The sequence below is a fragment of the Ptychodera flava genome, chromosome 7 (assembly GCF_041260155.1).
Source record: "Ptychodera flava strain L36383 chromosome 7, AS_Pfla_20210202, whole genome shotgun sequence".
Lineage (NCBI taxonomy): Eukaryota > Metazoa > Hemichordata > Enteropneusta > Ptychoderidae > Ptychodera > Ptychodera flava.
Window position 1 is genome coordinate 44,020,198 of NC_091934.1, and position 22,608 is coordinate 44,042,805.

A 22,608-nucleotide genomic window follows, 5' to 3' on the forward strand; every position below is an offset into this window, starting at 1 on the left:
GTGTAGTATTTTTTAGATATTCTTGATGATTTCCGCGAATTTAGACAAGAAACCTTGTAAACTATCATGGAAAACATCGTTGATATCATAATATTTCGTAGAGTTTGCACCAGCGCAAGAAGTACTTGCTATATGATTTCCTTACATGAACGAAATGTTTCTTAAAACTTAAACGAATTTCCAATGTTTGTGAGAAAAAATACAGCAAAATTATCGAGAACGCACAGCAGACATTAGGCAGACCACCGTCCCTCCACCCACGGACGGTGGGCAGACAAAACCTTAGCAACACCACCCGATTGAGAGAACCACGCTTAACCACACGAACTTTGACCCTAGTCAAAATCAGGCTTGTCCCTGGGAAATATGTTTACAAGTTTGCCCACATATAAACAACGTAAAGGTCAAAGGTTTCAACTTCCGACTTCCTGCTTTACGGACGTCCTCATGCCATGAACTGCAGGCAAGGCACTGGCAGGGTTTGCACTGTTCGCGACCATTTAAACGTTTGAAATAAGAGTAGCTGGCTCCCCTCGCCATCGAAATACATTGGCTGCAGTAGATTTTGGATAAATGGTCATGACTGGCCGCAATTTGGTAATTTCTGGACACATTTCAGGAGAGCTTCTTACCTTCCCGTTTTAGTAACCATTCCTATCTTTCGCGATGTTGACCAACCCGTAAAATCCCTGATAAGTCCACGGATTAGCATAATTAGTTGTGTTGACTAATTAATTACAGCATGTGTGTATGAGAGATATACGTCCTTGTAATGGAGTGTAAAATAAATAAAGAGTCACAGAGGCTAGGTTATGTTATATAAACCATTTATTTTATTTATTCCGATCATTCAGAGCATGAAGAAAGAAGAGAAAATGATAGAGAAAACATTGAAAAACTCAGTAGTACTTATTGGGTCGCCTGTGTACAAACTTGATATTCAGAATACATTGTTGGGATTTTTCTCGCCGCTTAGCGTGGGTTGTTAAGTGAAATCTTCAGGAATTGAGGAGCTAGAATCCCATTGTGTGATGTTGCCTAACTGTAGTAATGATGTCATCCATGTTACAACATGTTAAGTCATCCATAAAAGGCTTTATCACTTTAGCTACTGATTTTCCGTTCAATCAACAGTACGTATATTGATCAGTATAATTTCAACATCACTGGCAAACTAATGGATTGCAAATTACAATAATTACACTTGGATATCATATGAAAGTAGTATAATATCAGACTGGGTATTGTGTGTCTGTAGATGGCGAAGTTACCAGAAGTGGCCCAAGGGGTTAACAAAAAGTTCCCAAAACAGATCTTACTGATCTCCCTGCTTGAATTGCATAAGTGTTTCTTTTGATGTGCTAAGGACCCGATCAGAAAACATGGTGTTTGCACAATACACTCATTAGTAGCATTGCATGGGTGCAGGTGAAGTATGTGTTTGTCTGAGAAAACATCATTTAAGTCAGTGAGAACTTGTTGTGTTCAACATCCACTGTCCGCATTCACACAATTCATTTCCATCAGGAACCACAGCAATCCGGAATGGTTTGAATGGAATGTTTACCCTGGAATTCTGTTACTTGTATTAACCATAGACGGGAAGAAAGATCAGCCGATGTCCAATACAAGACAAACTGTTTTCAATATCTTGAATTTTGAATTAACCCTTTCACCCCCAGTTTCCCTGTATACAGGTCCAACTTTACCATAGAAACAATGGTTTTGGGACAAACCATGGTGGTGGAAAGGGTTAAATTGTTCAAATTTAAGAATTCTATGTGTCAGCAAAAGGGAAAAAATAGTTTGTTTTATGCAATAAGTATAATGGTATATATCTCTTGAAACAGTTGTTGAATAAAGGTTTGTTGTAGCAAATGTTTCAATCATTTCATCAGCAATCTTTGACGTCCGGTTTCCTATGGTTGGAAATAGTTGCCACAGAAATTGGGATGAAAAGAGTTAATGGTAATCAAGCATATACAGCAATCAGTAGTAAATTTGTTTAAAATATGGAACTTTACAAAGTTGCTACTGGCAAATGTGCTAGTTTTGTGGTCAAACTGCAGGCCAGACAGTCGTTGTGTGTGATGACTATAAATGATTGATGGTCTTGGACATTTAGTGATGTGATCAGGCATACTCGTAAACTGCGGACATCACAAAAGAGGTTTGTGTTCGGGGTGTTTACTGTGTGTCAGAGGTAAGGTTGTATGAGACAAAGGATCGGTCAAATGGTAGATTTGTTGATGGTGATATCGTATGTCTGTCACATATAGCTCAAGGCACAGTAAAGGATAGGGCTTTTCCTGGGTGCTTTGGTGTGTCAATACCTGGACAATATTATCACCTATGGAGGAATGTTATTGCTGTAAGCGTTCACCTTGTTGTTACACAGGATGGTAACCTTTTTAACGCCCAGGGCAGTAATCAAATAGTTTTTGCAATGGAGTCAGCTTAGTGTTTCCTCTGCAAAGGTACTTGTCGATGACAGAATGCTTGCTTTAAAGTAGAAAGTGCCACGGAGACAGACATTTGGAATCTCAAATTTCTACAATATTTTTCCGGTGTATCGTTTGTTTGGGCTCATTTTGGAGCTGAATAAGGCAAGTTTTCACCATCTTAGTTTTATGAAAATCAAAAATTTAATTTTCCCGTACAGAGTGAAGTAATCACTAGGATTGTGGCCATTTTGAATTTGGTATATCGGTAAATCTTTGGCAGTTTGTTGCTCTTGTATGAAAATTTGCATGACGACCCCTGATTTTTATTCTTGATTTGGTAAGAGTATACCGGTAGTTGAAAGTTTCATCTAGGAAAGTCTGAGAAAAAGTTTTGTCAATTTTAACCCTTTTCCTGCCAGACAGTATCATTTACCCATCATCCAAATCAGTTAAAAGCAGTATTGAGCCAAAACATCACGTATTTCACCCACTTGGCTTGGTCTGTTATAGCATCTTTAGTCCATAAAAAATTAGTTTACAGTATTAATGTTCTTAATTGCCTTCAAATTTCAACATTATGTTAAAATACACCATACGGAATATGTTGTGCTTCACTAATTTTATCCACCTTGACCCAATTGTGAAATATTAACTTGGCAGGAAAAGGGATATGGCATGTACTACTACTTTATATAATACTCAGAACACACATTTTGTACTGTATCAGCCATTCCTGACAAACTTGCCTGTCTCCAATTATCATCTGTTTTCAGCATATCTTTCCTCAAGTAGATGAATAATAAAGTACTGTATGTATTATGTAAAATTATGTCAATACCATTTGATAGTTGATGATTCAAATCTAATTATATCATTGTAAATTATCCTATTGATCTAATTATCTCTGTAGATAATTATTTGCTATTTTGAATCCAATTTGATTATTGGTTATGATATTCTGTCAATGACACAGACTGTTAACCAGATATTCAAACTTCAAATGTTTACAATTCCTTTCTGATCTACCACTTACGTTGGAAGCTCTTGGAGTTTTCGTTGTCTTAGTTTTCTGAATATCAAAATTGAATATTTGCCAAATAGAGTTAACACAGGGATGGTGCCCATTTTGAATTTCAAAAAATCGAATAAATACATCAAATTGTAATGACTTCTGCTGTTTTTTGTTCATAAAGAAATTAGGATATTTTGATCAGTTGTGGTGCAAATCCGCTACTGACATACCAATAGTTTGACAATTTGATATAAATGAATCTCATCATATTATTGTATTTAAACAATGAAACTTGTTTAGGCTCTCAAATAGTGTACAACATCAGTGGACTCTTGTTTTACTGTGATATTATAATCTAGTAAAATATGTATACTTTTTCACTAAATTTGTCAAATAGAAGCACACATTGTAGGGATATATGGGTACAGGGGTGAGAGCATTAAGTATCATTATGCAATTGTGAAGAATACCTTTAATAAACAATAAAAATACAGAGATTTTAAATTTTTTGTTTTTTTAGGTATATTAAGTCAAACTGCCTGTAATTTTGTTACGTTAGTTTTAATTTGGGTTTTTTTTTTTATTCATTGTATAATTTGAGAATAAAACATGAAAAGAGAAAAATGGAGAGCTGAAATCCTGATGTGACAGAAACGATATTCAATGATGAGACTGATATGTTGATAAAGAAGTGTGATTATTTGAGCTCATTTTGCATTCCATAGCGGAAACTAATTCGAAAGTAATCAAGTCTGACATCTTGTCGTTTTATTGTGAAAGGAGATAAGGTAGAGTGAAGTAGGATAATGCTTTTACCTTTATGCTGGCCATTATAAAATGTAACTGGTGTATTTGATTGAGCTGTATTCTGCTACAAAGTCCACAGAGACAGTGTAACATGGACACGATTTAAAGAAAATAAACCTGACAAAATATGTATGAAATGATGAATCTGTTGCAAGTCAAATAACCAGTGTTAAATGTAAATATTGAAGTTCCTTTGTCAGCATGATTATTTGGAAACGTCGCTGTGAATATCTGAATTTAAGGCAACAATACTTTCATCATATGTTGAATATTAGTCAAATATTTTAGTTACATCTTGTCATATAAAATCTATTTTAGGTACATTGTACAATGTTGTCTTCTGATTGGCCAGACTAATGGCTACATTGTATATTTTAAATTGATACAATTATTGTATCAAAAGGTGTATTTTACAGTCTGTGAAAATCAGAAGTGAGAGTATCAACAGTTCTCATTAGTTGTTGATGTAAAACAAATGAGCAATTCAATCTCAGACATCAGAATTCACTTGGGTTGTCGCCAAAATTATTCTTGTTTTTTGCATTTCAAGAACACTTTGAAGTTTTGTATACATACACTGGCTGAGAACATCAAGTAATAATGTTGCAGTGCATGTACCAATATTGTCCTCACAAACCATTTTTAAAGGAAGTTTGTATGAGATATTTTACTGCTGATATAAATGCTTGCGTAAACGATTTATTTGCTTGATGTTTTTGCAGGCATCAGAGAGAGAGAGAGAGAGAGAGAGAGAGAGAGAGCATGTGTTAGTGAGTGGATGACTATTTTGATGTGTGTAAAAATGTTATGGGTCATGGATTTTCAGAAAATGTAATTCATAAATTTAATTTGACTTGCCGTACGATCTTTTAATGTTTTTTTTTTATTTAGGAGAAAGCCATTAATTGTCATTTCTAGGATTTTCAATGTAAAATCTATCAAGCATAAAATCCATTAACCATAAAGAAATACGTCACAAATTTAATGGACGAGATTCTGACAAACACAGAAGAGAAATTTAAACTTTAGGATAAATATATAAGAAGCGATTTCCAATTATGTAAATGTGTTGATGATGAAATAGAACACGTTTTGCAATAAATCGCTCCACAAAGACAGACTTATTCTGTGCTAAATCCTCTTTGAAAAAGCCTTTCATAGGTCATAACTTCTTGTATGACTTTGTCATAAATAACCAGCTGTCACATATCTACAGTATCTTTACTGTGTATCTGTAGTCGACATGGGGCTATTCAAGCTTATCTCATGTGAACGTGGAACAACAATTATATGCCTCTCATTGTAAAATTAGCTGGTTTCTGTTCATAGCACAATAAAATACTTAAAGTTCATAGCAGCTTGTGTTGTGAGTGCATATTAATAAAGCAGTTAGTAGTGACCGAATAAAGGTGGTGTCACTATCTAGATCCCATATTGTATTCGTAAATTGAACAACATCCTGACTATTGATATACTGTATCCAAGGAAGGAAAAACCTTGAGAAAGTTTAACCTGTATTCATCAGAACACTGACTCTGACACGTTTTATGCACACATAGTTTTGTCGCTGCTGTTACAAGGACACACATTAAAAATTCTCTCTTCCTGGAAACAAAAATCACTTTTCTGTGGATTTAGGTAGAATATGTCCTTTCCGGTAGTGTTTTGTCGCGAGCATTAATTTCAAGCGCTGTCATGAATTATTTCTGATATGTTCTATTTGTTGGTACATGTAGATGGAATGTGCTATAGTGACAAGTTATATGGATAACATGTAACTAAAAATTTGTCGAAAGTTTGCATAAAATACTGCTGTTTCACTGATTGTAAATTGAACCAGAGGATGTAGGAGATACTAGCGATGTGTCCACTGTATCTATATTGGCTGTTCTTTCCTGCTTACAGATGGTTAAACAAATGACACATTATCCGATCAGTGTTACTGGCATATTGTAGATACAAGTCTATTATGTTTACACTCAGTATATGTAGACATACACAAGGCCATCAATTAAACCTCATTACCTATACTGCTTTTCAAGTACTGTACAATCCATGTAGGTAATTTGTGAGTCTCCACAAGGGATACCCTGACAACAGAAACATGATCTAGATGTTGGTAGGTGTAAAATACAAATAGAAATCTCCTTATAAAAGTAGATCATAAATCAATTTGTTACTGATAATTTGACATGTCACAGAAAATTTTGAACATTTAGAAGAACATCTCCGTGTAGTTTCCTTGTTTTGTAATCCATTTCAAAACAGCAAATCAGAAGGAATTGCTCTGAGCTCTAGTGACTGATTTCCAAACATCTTAAGTGAGAAGACAAACGTAAAATGTAATAAGGTGTGTGCAAATGTCAAAACGTATAAACTGTTAATGTGTACATTAATCCCACTAGAGCTCAACAATATCCCATCCTTTGAAATGTAAGCTTGATGCAGAATACCGCTAGGTTTTATCGTCATTGTCTATTATGATCACCTAGGCATGAGACAATCTATGGTCGACTGTATAGTTTGATCACCTAGGGCATGAGACAATCTGTGGTTGACTGTATGGTATAATCATCTTGGGCATGAGACAATCTATGGTTGACTGTATCTTATGTTCACCTTGGGCATGAGACAATCTATGGTTGACGTATGGTATAATCATCTTGGGCATGAGACAATCTGGCACACAGTCCATGTAGCCGACAATGAGATGCAAATGATATGCGTTCTAACTTTCAGCTGGTTGCTCACTTTCTACTATTTTTATAGTATTTTATACAAAGGCACAGACTTATTCTACCTTCAACTTAAAACTGATAGTGATTTTGTAGCTCATTCGTTACTATTTTTCATAGTTTTTGGTAGCCGGTAACAGACACTTCGTGTTCGTGTCGGCTACATGGACGATCTGCCGACAATCTATGGTTGACTGTATGGTATGTTCACCTTGGGCATGAGACAATTGGTTGACTGTATGGTATGATCACATTGGGCATGAGACATTCTATGGTCTATAAGTGTATGATCAACCAGGGCATGAGACAACTAATGGTCTATAGTATGATCTAAGGGCAAGTGTATTAGGAATAAAACTTTTTTACAGCTGAACTGTTTTATCATATCTGACAGTCTCCCATGATGATGGATTCTCAGTCCATCTAAATATATAATCTAACATACACATGTCACATTTTGCAATGTTTTTAAATATGACGTATGTATCATAATAGACCATAGACTGTCTCATGCTCTTATGGATGAAGGAAGCGGAAAAATAACTTGTTGGGTCAATGCAACCAACAAAAATGGTGGCTAAACGATCATACAGAATACAATAATTTTGAGTTGTGAGATTTTTATCCTTATGCTGCTGACATGTACCTTGAAGTCTGGAAATTTTTTATGATCAATTGATTGATTTTGCAGCAATGTAGATTTTGAATAGAGTTAGTGAACTGGTTGCAATGGAGAAGTGCTACTCTTGGCATTTGCAAAATATCTCATAGTATTGAGCCTCTGGACAAGATCATGATGAAACTCTCAAGCTCTCAATCGATCTTGTAATTTCAATCAAGCTTCTCTAAAGAAATCACAATAATCTCATCTCAAAAGAATTATGAACTTAAAAACGGCTTGTAGATACACTGAAAATAATAGTCAGAGAAATTGTTACTTACTATCATATCAACAATTTCTCAGCAAATAAATTAAAAATTAATATTTATAAAATACAATTGTGAGACATTGGCTAGAATGATATGGAGTTGTGCATTATGAATAGATTAGTGCAAATTGAGACTAACATTGTGGAGTAAAATTCTTTTGTAGAGAATATGGAATGAATAGCATCAGTTGTGAACACCTCAACTTATTCATTTCATTTCATGGTTTTGGCAAATTTTCAAATTAAAGAAGATTGGGCTGATGGGAAAAATACTTTGAATAATTTAACAATAGCCTGGACGACAGCGTTGTGTAACGTCATTGACTGTCCATCAAGATGGCCATGCATACGTTAATATCATGATAAAACTCTATTTAATCACATGGACTCTTCTTAGAAAACCGGAAATTCAAAACTGATTTTGTTGAGTACAAGTATGAGTACATACAATGTAGAATAATTCCAATCCCCTGGCCCTCTCAGTTAAGTGACATATTCCAATATTTGCATACAGATCAATCAATCATCTAACCTCCGTCACTAATGCTAATTCCAAAATGTGTTACACATGGCTTTTAAGGTTAAAACCAGGGAAGTTCAAGACCTTCATATTTGTACAATTCTTAGGATCAGGGTTTCTGTACATTGTGAAGCTTCCTTTAACACTACTGTACTTATAACTGAACTGTTTTGACACACACTCATCCATCTTAATGTTTCTGTCAAGGATACAAATTCATGTACTTTCAATACAGCTGACTCATTCTGTAAGTAATCGTGAGTGCTTTAGTGTACCGGTATTCTCTATTCTATCAATTCAGTGACTCTTCATATTTGTGTTTAAACTGATCAGTTTTTTGTACTCAGACTTTCCGTGTAAAAGTTGACATTATCTTCAAATGCAAATGGCTTGACCATCAACCTACTTTCTGTTCCGTCCAAAAATAAAAAGAATGCAGATAAATTATCTTGGAATTAAGCTGTCTAACAAATGTTCTCTTTCTAAACTCCAGAGGGCGCTTCATAATATCATTTGTACAGCCAGGAACAGAAACACAAAAAAGCATTGTATATTGATGAAAAATAACATCAATTTTTTCATATAGAAATAAAGTTGCATATATAGAAAAAGGTATACTCACAATGCACGATAAATTGTGAGTGAAAATTTATGTAGATAAAAAAGAACCTTTATCCCATTATTCGATTTAGGGGGGTGGGAGAGTGGGGGTGGAGGCCTTCATGTGATACTAGTAATATTGAAATGAGAGAATTAGCTCTATCAATAAAAATGTGTCACCGTCAGGAACTGCCTTCAACATGCTGTAGCTGAATAATGTGCAGATACATGTATGTAAGCGATGATGTGAAATTTCAGGCTATTTCCGGTGTAATGCAGTCCTGTCTTCCTGTCTGCAGTCATACTGTTTCCATTCTTTAATAGTTCAGCTTGCGCAGCTACCCATTGTGTATGTAATGTCTCTTAATTCCACTCTCTTCATGTCGTACATTGTGTTACAAGATGATCATTTGCATTGTTACAACATTAGAATGTTACCCAGGAAACCAGTTATGTTGTCTTTATTAGTCAAATAATTGTTGCCATATTTCTTTTGAAATTAATGGTTCTCAGATGAAAGTATACTGTGAGTAGATTTTGACATCGTAAATTTAATCTCCATCAATACGATCAAGATGTGGACATTCCTGATTGGTAACTGGGTTGTTAAAGGGCCAATACTTCGAACTTGTCATGATGTTTTGTTTTTTATTTCAACTAAATGTTCTTGTTATACTTCTCCAATATACTCAATAAACCCACTATTTAGGTTGTCAACAAATCATGTTAAATACACTGTTATTCACTTGTCTACAATAAAAATGCAGTTTACACATGTACAGGCTGACTTGACAAGCTGAATACTGTGTATCTATAGTATCTATACATGCTTTAGGGAAAAGAACAAGAAACAGAAGTTCACATTAAAAACAAAAATAGTGAAAAATCATCAAAAGCTACCGCCAGTAACCCTCGACAGCTGCAAAACACCAAACTGGTGTCTTCACATTCCATAAGACAATTAGTTACACTCTTTTATCAAGCATGATCTGTACTTGTCTGTCAGTGTATATTCTAAATCAACACTGGCAAATTAACCCTGACATCAAGTTAATTACCAAAATACCTCAATTAGCTCCAATTTTGGTTTTGACTGATACTGTGTCATGTGTGTCACCTTTCCTCGTGGTAATTTTACATAACTGTAATTGCTTTGCATTCGTAATGATAAAAATTTAGCCTTTCCCACCTTTACTTCAGTAAGGTTCCACTACACCATTTTAAACAATAGGGCTGCCGCCAAAGCATAATGATGACAAGGGGTTATAATTCAATTTCTCAGTCACTTGTAACCTGTGATGTCTCATTACTGAGTCTCAATGTAATGAAGAGTAACTGTGATGTGTCACAACTCAGATACATTGAATCATCAGGACATTGTGAAAGAGATCTCATTCCGATAATTGCCAATCTTGAGACTTGCGTCAGCATTTCTAATTTACAATTTTATAGTTTATCACTTTGAATTGAACAGGACAGTGATGAAAACTTCCAGACACAGATTCTCCTGTCAGGGTCAATCTGAATAAATGTGTGTGCAAGTGTGAAAGTTTACGAATTGGAAACAGTGGGATATACCGTACAGTGACTGATTTATTGAGTCTATTTATCCGTCACGCTGTGCTGTCTTACACATTGATCTTACCAAATTCTGCGCATTCATTAATAGTTGTGAAAAACCCAGATTCATAAAGAATGTTGCATCATTGCTTGCATCCTGATTATTATCTCAGTTGAAAATAAAATTACCAGTATATGTTGTGGATTATCAAGTTCCAATCATAACAGTCATGCATAGTGTTACAATTGCTTATATAATAACGAAATGTAGACGGTACAATGTATTGCTGTGCCTCGACTAATGTCATTCAAGTTGGCACAAGCACAACACACTATGATGGACAGATGCATGACAAGTAATTTTGTGATTCGATCCAATATGGCTGCATGGCCATTTTGTAAAGAATTTTACATTGTTTTACATGATATCATACTGAAGTACATGGCTTGCGAGTAAAGCAATAATTTTAATGCCACACTCAGAAGATAATAAAATTTCTGGTGTTCTTCGAAGTTTGAGTAATGTTTTTTGATGTCTGTATGAAGCTACAGTTACCACCCTGCTAAAGATCAGATATTTAATACCCAGTATTCCAGTTACTCTTCTTTGCTGGCCTAATGCAATCAGCTAGGAAAGGAAGAAGACTGTGTACACACAGTGCAATGTCTGAAGTCATCGATAGCTGCTTCACTGAGTGAATGTCACCACTTGACCTGACATTTGCGAGTTTCCAAAACATTTTGTCATTGTGAACAAGATCATCCATAGAACTGTACATGACAATATGTTTTCCAGATTGACAAAGTCCTCATATTAAAACAGAGGGACAATTTTACGGCACCAAAGTAGGTTAAGATATTGCGATCAAGTGGACTTTATATGGAGAAAAGATCTGAAATTTTCGATAGAAAAATTCACCAATAGTTGTTGTAAAAATTCTGAGTGAAAGTAGAAATATTATGATGTTACCTTCATTTAACAGTTATGAATTTGGCATATCATTCCGACATGAGTAGCTTTGCCAGGTAAAAATAATTTTGTGTTTCAGGTTTCCCTTTATGCATTTTTCAATTCCACTAATGACACATAACATTCTTTCATGATTTCAAAAGTAAAATATGAATTTATCAAATTTGTTTTCTGTTCATGTTAAAGGCAAGCAAAATACCCAATCTCCCAGAGCCCTGTAACAGAGAATAACTACAATTTATTCTTTATCTTGTACTAGAAGCTTTTTTGTCTTTGAATAATCTGAGATGATGATTAAATCAGAAGTTTTGACATGTGAAAGCTTGCAGCTTGGAAGCTGTATATCATAAGAACTGAATCCCAAGATAATTGGATATGATATCTTAAAGCATTCAGGAACGTTCTGTTAGTAATAGATATGGTCTCTGTCAGAATAAAGGAAAAGCCAGCAATTTCATGATATTTTACACCAACGATATTGTACATCAGCCATTTGAGGGGGCTTCTTCAACTCAGAATGTCAGAATCTGAACTCACGATTTACAGCAAAATGCATACTATCACAGGTGAAATGGGCATTTATCTGAAAATAGACACCTGAGTTGATTTGCCCACTCTGTTCCATCTATTTTATGTCTCCGCTGTGCGATTGCCTCCAGCAAAAATACGGTCGTTTTTAAAGGTGGAAAGCATGCCGCAATTTCAAGGCAAATGTAAATATTAATCTCATTTCTGATGTAGTTTATCTCAAAGGGAGGGCTATCATTTTTACAGCTTGATAGCTCATTGCAGTTTCAAGGTCAATGTAAAGATGAAAGTCTCATCGTACACAGTTCATGTGAGGACAGTGCAGGAAGAATTGCATACTGGGATACAAGAATATTTCAACAGATGCTTTGCAGATTATGATGTCTTTGTTTACATGTATATAACTAAATGCCGAGTTTGATCCATATTGTTTGTGGCCATTAAAGAATAAATGAAGAGATTATTTTTGTATGTGTTGACTATTTCAATTATACTGGTAGTTTGAAATTGTGTCTTTATGTATGAACCATAATAATGACAGGATTCAACTGAAGATACCATTCAAGCGGTAAATACAATCAGTAACCAGCAAATCATTTGAACATTTGAAGGATTGGAACTTTTTATGCTGTTGAACATTTAATGACTTTCCCTAATTACTTTTCAGGTTTCGTCGTTGTAATAAGTCAGCGGTTAGAACTTGATTAATGACATGCATTCTGCAGTGGATGTCATATTGACCCAATCATGGTAATATAGTTCTAACACACACATACTGTTTGTCATATTTTACAGATAATGTATATATTGAGAGTCAGCGTGCTGATACTCCTTATTTTATTTGTGGCATTCAGGAATTTCGTTTGGTAAGTACCTCTTTTGATCTCTGTTCGGCAGTTGAACATCCTTTATTTAATGACTCCAGTTTGTGATCGTAAAGCTTTACAATTCACAGCAGAATTTGATGGAAAATACACATATCAAACGATCACTTTCTTTTTACGTCAAATGTAGGTATAAATTTCTCCTGTTTGTATGGATTCTTTATGATCCCACAGCGCTTTGGAGATTGTGATCACGGAGATTGTTGGCTTGTAAATGGGGAGATGAATTCTGTCTGTCAATGTGACGGTTCAGTTTGCCAACATTGAATACAAATTTAATATCCTCTTCCGCAGTGTTCCTTCAAAATCAGTCCTCATTCCACCACAATGAGAAATATTCGGTATCATGATAGTCCTCTATTGTGAGTCTTAAATCATCTACATTCATTTTTGTCATGAAATATTAGAGGAGGTCATGTTTTTCTTTGTTCTCTGGAAAAATTGCTGAGTGTGACATAGGTAGTGGCTTTCAGGCTTTGCATGTAGGCGACATTTGTATCCACGGCCAATATTCATCAAGCTTAAAGTGTTGACCGTTTACATCATATGACATCTAACAACACTTTACATATAAATTGACACCTCAGTCTTTACATAAAAATACTATCCATGACTCTGGTATTCAGCCAACACCAAGAATTTCTCACAAAAATTTGGTTGCCATGGTTACTACGTCAAAGCGGTTTGATGAGAACTAAATAGAGTTTAGATCAAAAAGTAAAAGCATACGGCAGTTAAATGCTTGTTCATTATTCACAAGAGACAGTAGAGCCAGTAGGTATCAAGTAAAACGCTATGGAGGTGCAATTAATCATAGCATCGGAGAGTATTCCTGAATGAAAATTACATTTACTATTAATGCATCATAGATGGATATTCAATACAAATTCAGAATATTTTTAAAACTGTAAAAACAGATTTTTGTCATGCAGTTGTTTTTGTCCTTCCAAATCAACAAAAATTTGTCAATTCCTGTACCATATGACCAGGATATACAGGCAATGTGGATGGATAAATCAGAATTAAATTTACCCTTTCGCTGACAATGAATTGAATTTGATATACTGATACACGAGTCTGCCACATCATTACTTTTTAATTAGGGTACACTGGATCTAAACAGGGTTTTAATATTTAATCAATCATTGTGTATCCATGTAGATCATGAAATATGATAATCTGAGCAATTTCGTGGATATACGTGGTAACATATTTCATGATTGCCCCATGGACATATTGGCTTGATAATCTTTTGTGCTGTGCACGACTACTGTGTAAGTGAATATACTGCCAACAGCAGTATGTTTTTAGTTACAAAGTTGCCTTTTGAAGAGACATTCCATACTTTGTGAGTGATTAGTAACTTTGTTATACAATGTATCAGGTGTATACACCATTTAGATACTCTGTATCCAGTTACTGTAACACTAGTCTGTGAACTATTACCCTCACAGAAATGTTTACAACAACTGATAAGGAAAGGTCACTTAAAAACTGAAACAAAAAACTTCAGTTGATCTACAGAAAAGGAAAAAAAAATGGAGATTGTCCTGGTCTTAGCATGCATCACTGAAAGATCTGCACATCGTTCTTTATTGTTATTATACTGTAGGTTTGATTAAAAAGTCTATGCTGAAGTATTTAAAAACATTGCCAACGCAAAACCAAAATGACTTCATGATGTGGTAACATTAAAACTAGTAGACTGGATGCTTTGACCTGTCTGCACTTGTTTCTAAAATATGGGAAGAAAACAAGACAGTATTTGCAGTCAGTGTGAGATCAGTATTTTGTGTGGGAAGTAATCTCATGCCACAGAGGCCACGGAAAAACCTAAATATTGCATATCATACATCACTTTTCCAAATGTGAAAATACAAGAAGTAAATTTTATCTTTTGCTTGGCACAATGACGATAAAATCTTGCGGTATTCTGCATCAAGCTTACATTTCAAAGGATGGGATATTGTTGAGCACTAGTGGGATTAATGTACACATTAACAGTTTATACGTTTTGACATTTCCACACACCTTATCACATTTTACGTTTGTCTTCTCACTTAAGATGTTTGGAAATCAGTCACTAGAGCTCAGAGCAATTTCCTTCTTGATTTGCTGTTTTGAAATGGATTACAAAACAAGGAAACTACACTGAGATGTTCTTCTAAATGTTCAAAATTGTCTGTGACATGTCAAATTATCAGTAACAAATTGATTTTGCAGCACTGTAGATTTTGAATAGAAGTTAGTGAAACTGGTTGCAATGTAGAAGTGCTACTCTTGGCATTTGCAAAATATCTCATAGTATTGAGCCTCTGGACAAGATCATGATGAAACTCTCAAGCTCTCAATCGATCTTGTAATTTCAATCAAGCTTCTCAAAAGAAATCACAATAATCTCATCTCAAAAGAATCTATGAACTTAAAAACGGCTTGTAGATACACTGAAAATAATAGTCAGAGAAATTGTTACTTACTATCATATCAACAATTTCTCAGCAAATAAATTAAAAATTAATATTTATAAAATACAATTTGTGAGACATTGGCAAGAATGATATGGAGTTGTGCATTATGAATAGATTAGTGCAAATTGAGACTAACAATTGTGGAGTAAAATTCTTTGGTAGAGAATATGAAATGAATAGCATCAGTTGTGAACACCTCAACTTATTCATTTCATTTCATGGTTTTGGCAAATTTTCAAAATTAAGGAAGATTGGGCTGATGGGAAAAATACTTTGAATAATTTAACAATAGCCTGGACGACAGCATTGTGTAACGTCATTGACTGTCCATCAAGATGGCCAAGCATACGTTAATATCATGATAAAACTCTATTCAATCACATGGACTCTTCTTAGAAAACTGGAAATTCAAAACTGATTTTGTTATGAGTTTAATCTGATATGGAGACGAATATTTTTCTCGTACACATTATTAGATTTTCTTTGAATCCTGTTTGATTATATGTAAGTATACTGTAGTTTGTCCTCATACTATATGGTGTTATAGATTATAGAGACAAAGTTGACGCTTTTTAAGAATGTCTCAACATTTATTCTGTAAACTTTTAGTGGAATCAATAACTTACTAATTTGTAATTTCAATATAGTATTTTGAAATATTTTAAAGTTCTTAAAGCCAAAATCAAAATACCTCATACTATTCAGTATGATATTCTAGAAATGAACACATTCAGATCTATTCATCTTCAATAAAATTTTCATATTTTTATTTTTGGTAAAATTTTCTCCTCAAGTATGGCAGAAAAGCTTCCCAAAGCTATTCCTCTGATTGATACATGTAGCTTCAAAAATGTTTTCAGACAGCTTTCAAGTTTGTATGATCCTTTAATGACAGCGTCATATTACATATTAAAGTTTTTATGAAACCATTAGTCAAAATCGTTAATTTATTACAGAAATCCATTGATGTGAAAATAGACTCTGATTAATTTTGATATGGTGGTACTTTTTTAGTCCCCGCGGACGAAGTCCGGCGGGGACTTATAGATTGGGTCCCGTCTGTGCGTCCGTCCGTCCGTCCGTCCGTCCGTCCGTCCGTCCGTCCGTCCGTCATCAACAGTTTCTCAGACACTGCTAAACCAATTTCGTTCAAACTTGGCACAAAGGCATAGCACTATGACCTACAGATGCACGTTGATTTATTTTGTGATACGATCCAATATGGCCGCGAGGCGGCCATTTTGTTGCGATTTTTCATGTCTTTGGACCATAACTCAGACATCCTTGAACAGATTCTGTTCAAACTTGGCACAAAGGCATAACACTATGGCCTACATGTGCATGTCAAATTATTTTGCGATACAATCCAATATGGCCGCAAGGCGGCCATTTTGTTTGCCATTTTTCGTGTGTTTGAACCATAACTCAAACATCCTTGAACCGATTCTGTTCAAACTTGGCACAAAGGCATAACACTGGCCTACAAAGGCATGTCGAATTATATTGCGATACTATCCAATATGGGCGTTAGGCGGCCATTTTGTTGCGATTTTGGTCTTTGGACCATAACTCAGACATCCTTGAACCGATTGTGTTCAAATTTGGAACAAAAGCAAAACATTATGCCCTTCATATGAACACCAATTTGTTTGGTGATATGATCCAATATGGCCGACAGGCGGCCATTTTGTTGCGATTTTTTCATGTCTTTAAACCGTAACTCAAACATCTTTGAACCGATTTTGTTCAAACTTGGCACAAAGGCAAAGCACTATGGCATACATATGCATGTATCAATTAACCTTGCGATAGGATCCAATATGGCTGCAGAACTGCCATTTTGTTGGAATTTTGCATGTCTTTGAAGCGTAATTCAAAGGTCATTACACCCATTTTGTCCAAACTTGGCACAAAGATCAAGCACTATGGTATACATATACATGTCAAGTTACTTCGTGACATGTTCCAATATGGCTGCCAGATTGTCATTTTTTTCCGATATCGCTGCCAGATGGTCATTTTTGGATTTTTCATGTCTTTGAGGCTTAATCATATGCAAATATTCCTTAACCAATGTTGTTGAGACTTGGTACAAAGATAAAGTACTATGGCATACATATGCATGTCTACTAATTTTGTGATTCGAAAATTCCACCAAACCATGTGTATAGTACATGTATGTGCCGTCATGACACTAGAGGCAGTGAGGGCATCGTTATGTGTGATGTAATCAAAAGTTCCTTCAGTGGTCATTACCGGCAGAGATGAGTCATTTATTGAACGTTCCTCAGATTACTTTATTATGCAAGTCACAGGCCTGATGCACCCGTTGCATCAATGTCATTCCACAGCTACCTAGACCACAGCTACCTAGACACCAAAGATTATAACAAAATGGACAAGCGGGGACTGTGTCATCAACGATGACTTGTTACTCAGAGTACTTGGAGGTTTGTCATTTGCTCTGTCACATGACTAGCTTGTGTATTTCTGTCATGTCAACCAATATTGGTTTCATAGCGGTGCTGTGTTCAGTTTATGCCATTTAAAGACTTGCGGTCATGATTGAAAAGCATGAAAAGAGTTTGGTTGTTTTATAATCTTGCTCCTAAGCTGTTTCAGATTCCACTCAGTCTGTTTTTAGAGTCTATTAAAATCCCATTGCACCGTCAGGAAAACATCAAAAGAATACCAAGTTTATTCAGTGTAATTAGCTGTACGAGTGTAATGCCAGCGATTTACAGTCCATAGTTTACGGTGTTCAACACTCTGATTCAGATAGTGTGCACTGCATATCAACAAATTATCTGTGATATTGTCTGACAGTAATTCATGTTAACTCAGTCCCAGTATGGCAGTTGGTATTTAGGATCTCAATACTAGTATTACATCCAAGTATTCAAATTACTGGATGTCAATATCATAGTCCTGTACTATCAATTGGAATAATGCAGTTTTCAATGTAAATGAGAGCATCTGAAAATCATTTCTAAGGTTTGAATCGCATCAGTTTGCTTTTGACAATACACACACGAGAATTCAAGGAAAGGTGTGTGTGCTGGTGTGAATATAGCAGCCATGCAATTCGTTCATGGTTAAATGATATTGAATGGAGCCAATTTGATTGAAATTCATGATAACGTCTGCTGTTCTGACATCTAATTGGTTTGATGGGTGAACACTCCATCTACCCACATTATTCCAACACCTGTCTACGGGTTGCCATGGAGATACCCTCCCTTACTTAATCAGTAAGGATGTTGATCAGCGTCACAGCAGTTTAATCTGCTCTGGAGTTGTCAATAAAAATTGATAGTTTTTGTAACGCAGGAAATTGTATACCTGTCATGGGACTTGTTGCCATGGTAATGCTGTTATCATCCTGTAGGGTTGACCTGTGTTTTTACATGCTGTGTGTCCAAGTAACTATTTGGTGGCATTTTGTGCATGGATCATGGGAAAATTATCCCATAGCTCTTTATAATACACATTTATATCTATACATGAATCCTCAATTAAGAATTGATTCTTTGTTCTGGTGTTATTTTGATCAGGGCTGTTATTTTAGAGTGATTTAGCCCCAAAATCTTCTTCATTACCATAGCAACTAAGGAATGAGTCATGAGGAGAGATAATTCTGAATTTATCGACTGTATCACAACTCTGGCAGAGACCAGCAGAGGAATATATCAGACTTGTCACATGTCATTGAGTTGGATATTGCTTGTTAGTCTCTTATTTAGATGGTACATTGACAGTGTGAAATAGAAAGTATTTTAGGTTTGGTGATATTGTGCGTTGGACAAAAGACGTTCTTAATTCCCTACCTTGTCATTGATATATTGCGGCATTACATTGATTCCGAAACAAGACTCGGAATGAGCATTTTAGCTGCTATAGAGTGGATAAAAGTGCTCCAGGAAACTATGGGGGATTCCGTATTCAGCAACTCGCCATGTGGAAATCCAGTTTTGATGGGTAGTAGGTTAAGTGCTATTAAGCTGTGAGTTAACTCAGATCTGGTAGTGAATGATGCAGTAGAGCTAAGAGAGCAAGCTAGTATTGGCATCCATTTCCACTTGATAGCAATGAGATTTTTAACAGACACGCCATGGTATATCATCTATCCTTGAAACCATATTTGCTGTGTTAATGTTAGATGCAATCTGGTCCCTATTATGCTTTTCAAAGCCATTGATTCAAGCATATACTGTCGAGTTTCCTTCACATATTGAAATCTTTGAACAAGGAAATTTAATGTTCTTTCATGAAATATGAGATTAGCCACTTTTCAACCAAATTTTGTATTGGCCAAGCTTCATTGATGATGTTGTCGGAGGGCTAAAACGGAGAAACAAACAGAAAAATAAGAAATTTTGTGGCAAAGTTGTAGCCAGAGAGGAATCCCAAATTATGCATATATATATTTACTTACATATTAATTGTCATTTTTTAAAAACAAATTTCAAAATTCTAAGGAGATTTTTTATGTTATCATGGTTAGTGATAAATAGTTGGAAAAGTTCAGCGTCTCTTATTGAACCAGCAGTAGTCAATTTACACAGGAACACCAAAATTTTTCTGAACAAATATTGGATCACTCACTGTATCTAGGTTGACATGTCTGGCCTTGTGATAACATTAACAACCTACCAGTACTCTGTTAGGGTCATTGCTCAAACTTATAAAGTTGAATTTCTTCACAAGTCAACGCCTAAGTTCTAATTATTAAGAAAACTATGAACATTCTCTAGAATTTTATGATGATCGAGGATGAAGAAGCAATCAAAAGTGGAAAAGCTGTTGCATTTTGGAATGGGTTTAGAATGAGATTTTATGAAGTCTGTTTTATTTCCTGTACACTTGAATTTCATGCCTTTATAAAAACTTGTGAACTTTGAGATTTTACTTACAAGTGGAGACAAGTTTTACAGAGATATTGATTAAAGATACTGTCATTTGAATGCAGTGGATCTGTCGACAGCTGACAGCAAAAGTATTTTGTAGAATGTTGATTTCATTGCCTGTCACATGCCATAGGAGTTAGCGTAATGAAATATGAACACAGTACAAATGCTAAATCCAAAGTTGATTTCTGCTCAGAAAAAGATTACAGTGTCAGATACACCAAGCACAACAGACTTAGTTGTGAGAGTCATGACAATGAAATTGTCATGTGTGGTTTAATATTATTTGTAGTACCGATGGGAATGTTATTGGGTATATATCATGTATTTTGTTATTTCATATATTAGTTTTAGGTTGAACCATGTATGTTGTAAAGGCAGTATTAAAAAATTTGTTTGAACCGTCTGTCAACACCAGGTTCTTGATCCACTGCCCCAAGCATGTTCAAACAAACATTATTTAGTTTGTCAGCCTGGCCTTAACGAGTTTAAGTTACATTATTGTCATTGGTGAGTGAGTTTGTGCATGGATGCCAGTTTTCAACAGTGACAATATATGTCACACACATAGGCAGTGTTGACATGTGAGATACTGGGTATTTCAATATACATCGGATCATGGCTAGTTTACTGTCTATGATCAGATAGCTGAAAATACAGATTATATGTTTGGTATATGTTCAGTAAAGTTTTGATAGAGCCAATATTGGAAACTTTGAATTACCACAGTGACTCGGTACCAACCTTGTCCACTTCTTTATGTTTTCAATGGGAAATTTACACTATAGATATAAATTGACCGGGGTATATTTCATTATTAAAGGCAACTCTAAAAATTGACATTGGTGCTCAAAGGGTTAATATAACTTGATGCAGAATTTAGATTTTTTGTTTTATTATAGTAAATAGAGTTTTAACAGAAAGATTACAATCTTTAAAACTTTTTTAAAATGCAGAACAGTTCAGAACTGGGCCTCAACAGTAGTGGATATTAGGAAACATTTCTCATTTTCACCACTAGGGGTGCTGTACTAGTTGAGATAAAAAGGAGGTCAATTCTGTTATAAAATATTATTTTACCTTCACCTGCATGTCATTGCAATGAATCCAAGGCCAATCCATTGAGGTTATGTTTCTTTCGCAAGGTTTTTACTTTGTAAATGGTTTCCGGAGCATTCTAAAAGACAGAATTTACGAGAATTTAATGTGTTCTGTGCAAGACTGAACTGGATACAGGTTTATTATCCCAGAATACCATACAATTATGTGTAATGAGATATTTATGAAAAAAGTACATTCAGTTAATTATTTGTATTCATTTTATTCATCAACTTTTATTTCTTTACTGAATACAATGAAGCCACATTTCCATTGTTCTCAAAAAGAATAATGACGGTGTAAACAATCGAAATTGCTATCCTGAAAGTGTTTAATCATTTCTTGTTGAAAAGATAACAGTACAAAACTGAGATGAGCGCTGTTAATGATGTCTTGATTGTTGAATAATCTATGGGATACCATTTATTCATCTGTCAATAGAAATTGATTATGTGTATCCATCTATTGTTACTCAGTAAGGTTGGTTTGGCTTCACTTGTGTCTCCAGACAATAGGAAAAAGCCTCATTGTTTGACGTTATTGTACAAAGTAATTTGTGTATAGTCACTGCAATATCATACAAGTTTCTGACGTTGGTTCAGTGAAGCATTTGACACACCTGTACTTATTCAGTGAATATTTGTTGTTGAGTAACAGTCACTAGTTGTTCAGGGTTCCTGATCGAGGCATAGTGGAGGAGAAAGGTCAAAAGGTCAGACTAGCAACCATGCTTTCAGATGGGACAATGTGACAGAGTTTGGTTCCACTCGGCTTTTTTAGTGCACGCAAAATTTTATCCTGCCAAGTTCATATTTTTATAATCAGGTCAAGTTGGTTAAAACTATTGAAGCAGCATGTCTCATCAGGTGCATTTTACAAAAACTTGAACATTTGAGGGCTTTGAAAACATAAAAACTGGAAACATGATTTTTACGGATTAAAGCTATCATGAGAAACGAAGCCATAGTTGGTGCTTCAACATTGTTTGGGGAGGAGAAGAACTTGTAATTGACATACAAAACAAAAATGGTTAAAAATCATCATCAAACAGTATATCCTTTTAAGAATACAGAAAAAATATTAGGCCATTTCTTCAGCATTTCATGGAATTTTTCAGTAAAAGTGGTCCATGATTCAATCACATTG

The 22,608-nt window shown here is 35.1% G+C and overlaps 1 protein-coding gene across 1 annotated transcript in view; it reads left to right on the forward strand.

Annotated features, from left to right (window-relative positions):
• The window catches only part of LOC139137642 (arginine-glutamic acid dipeptide repeats protein-like), a 165,344-nt gene that overhangs the window by 44,342 nt on the left and 98,394 nt on the right, over positions 1-22,608 (forward strand). Inside the window, 1 exon segment of the mRNA XM_070705841.1 lies at positions 12,901-12,971. Within this exon segment, the coding sequence (XP_070561942.1) occupies positions 12,901-12,971 (71 nt within the window).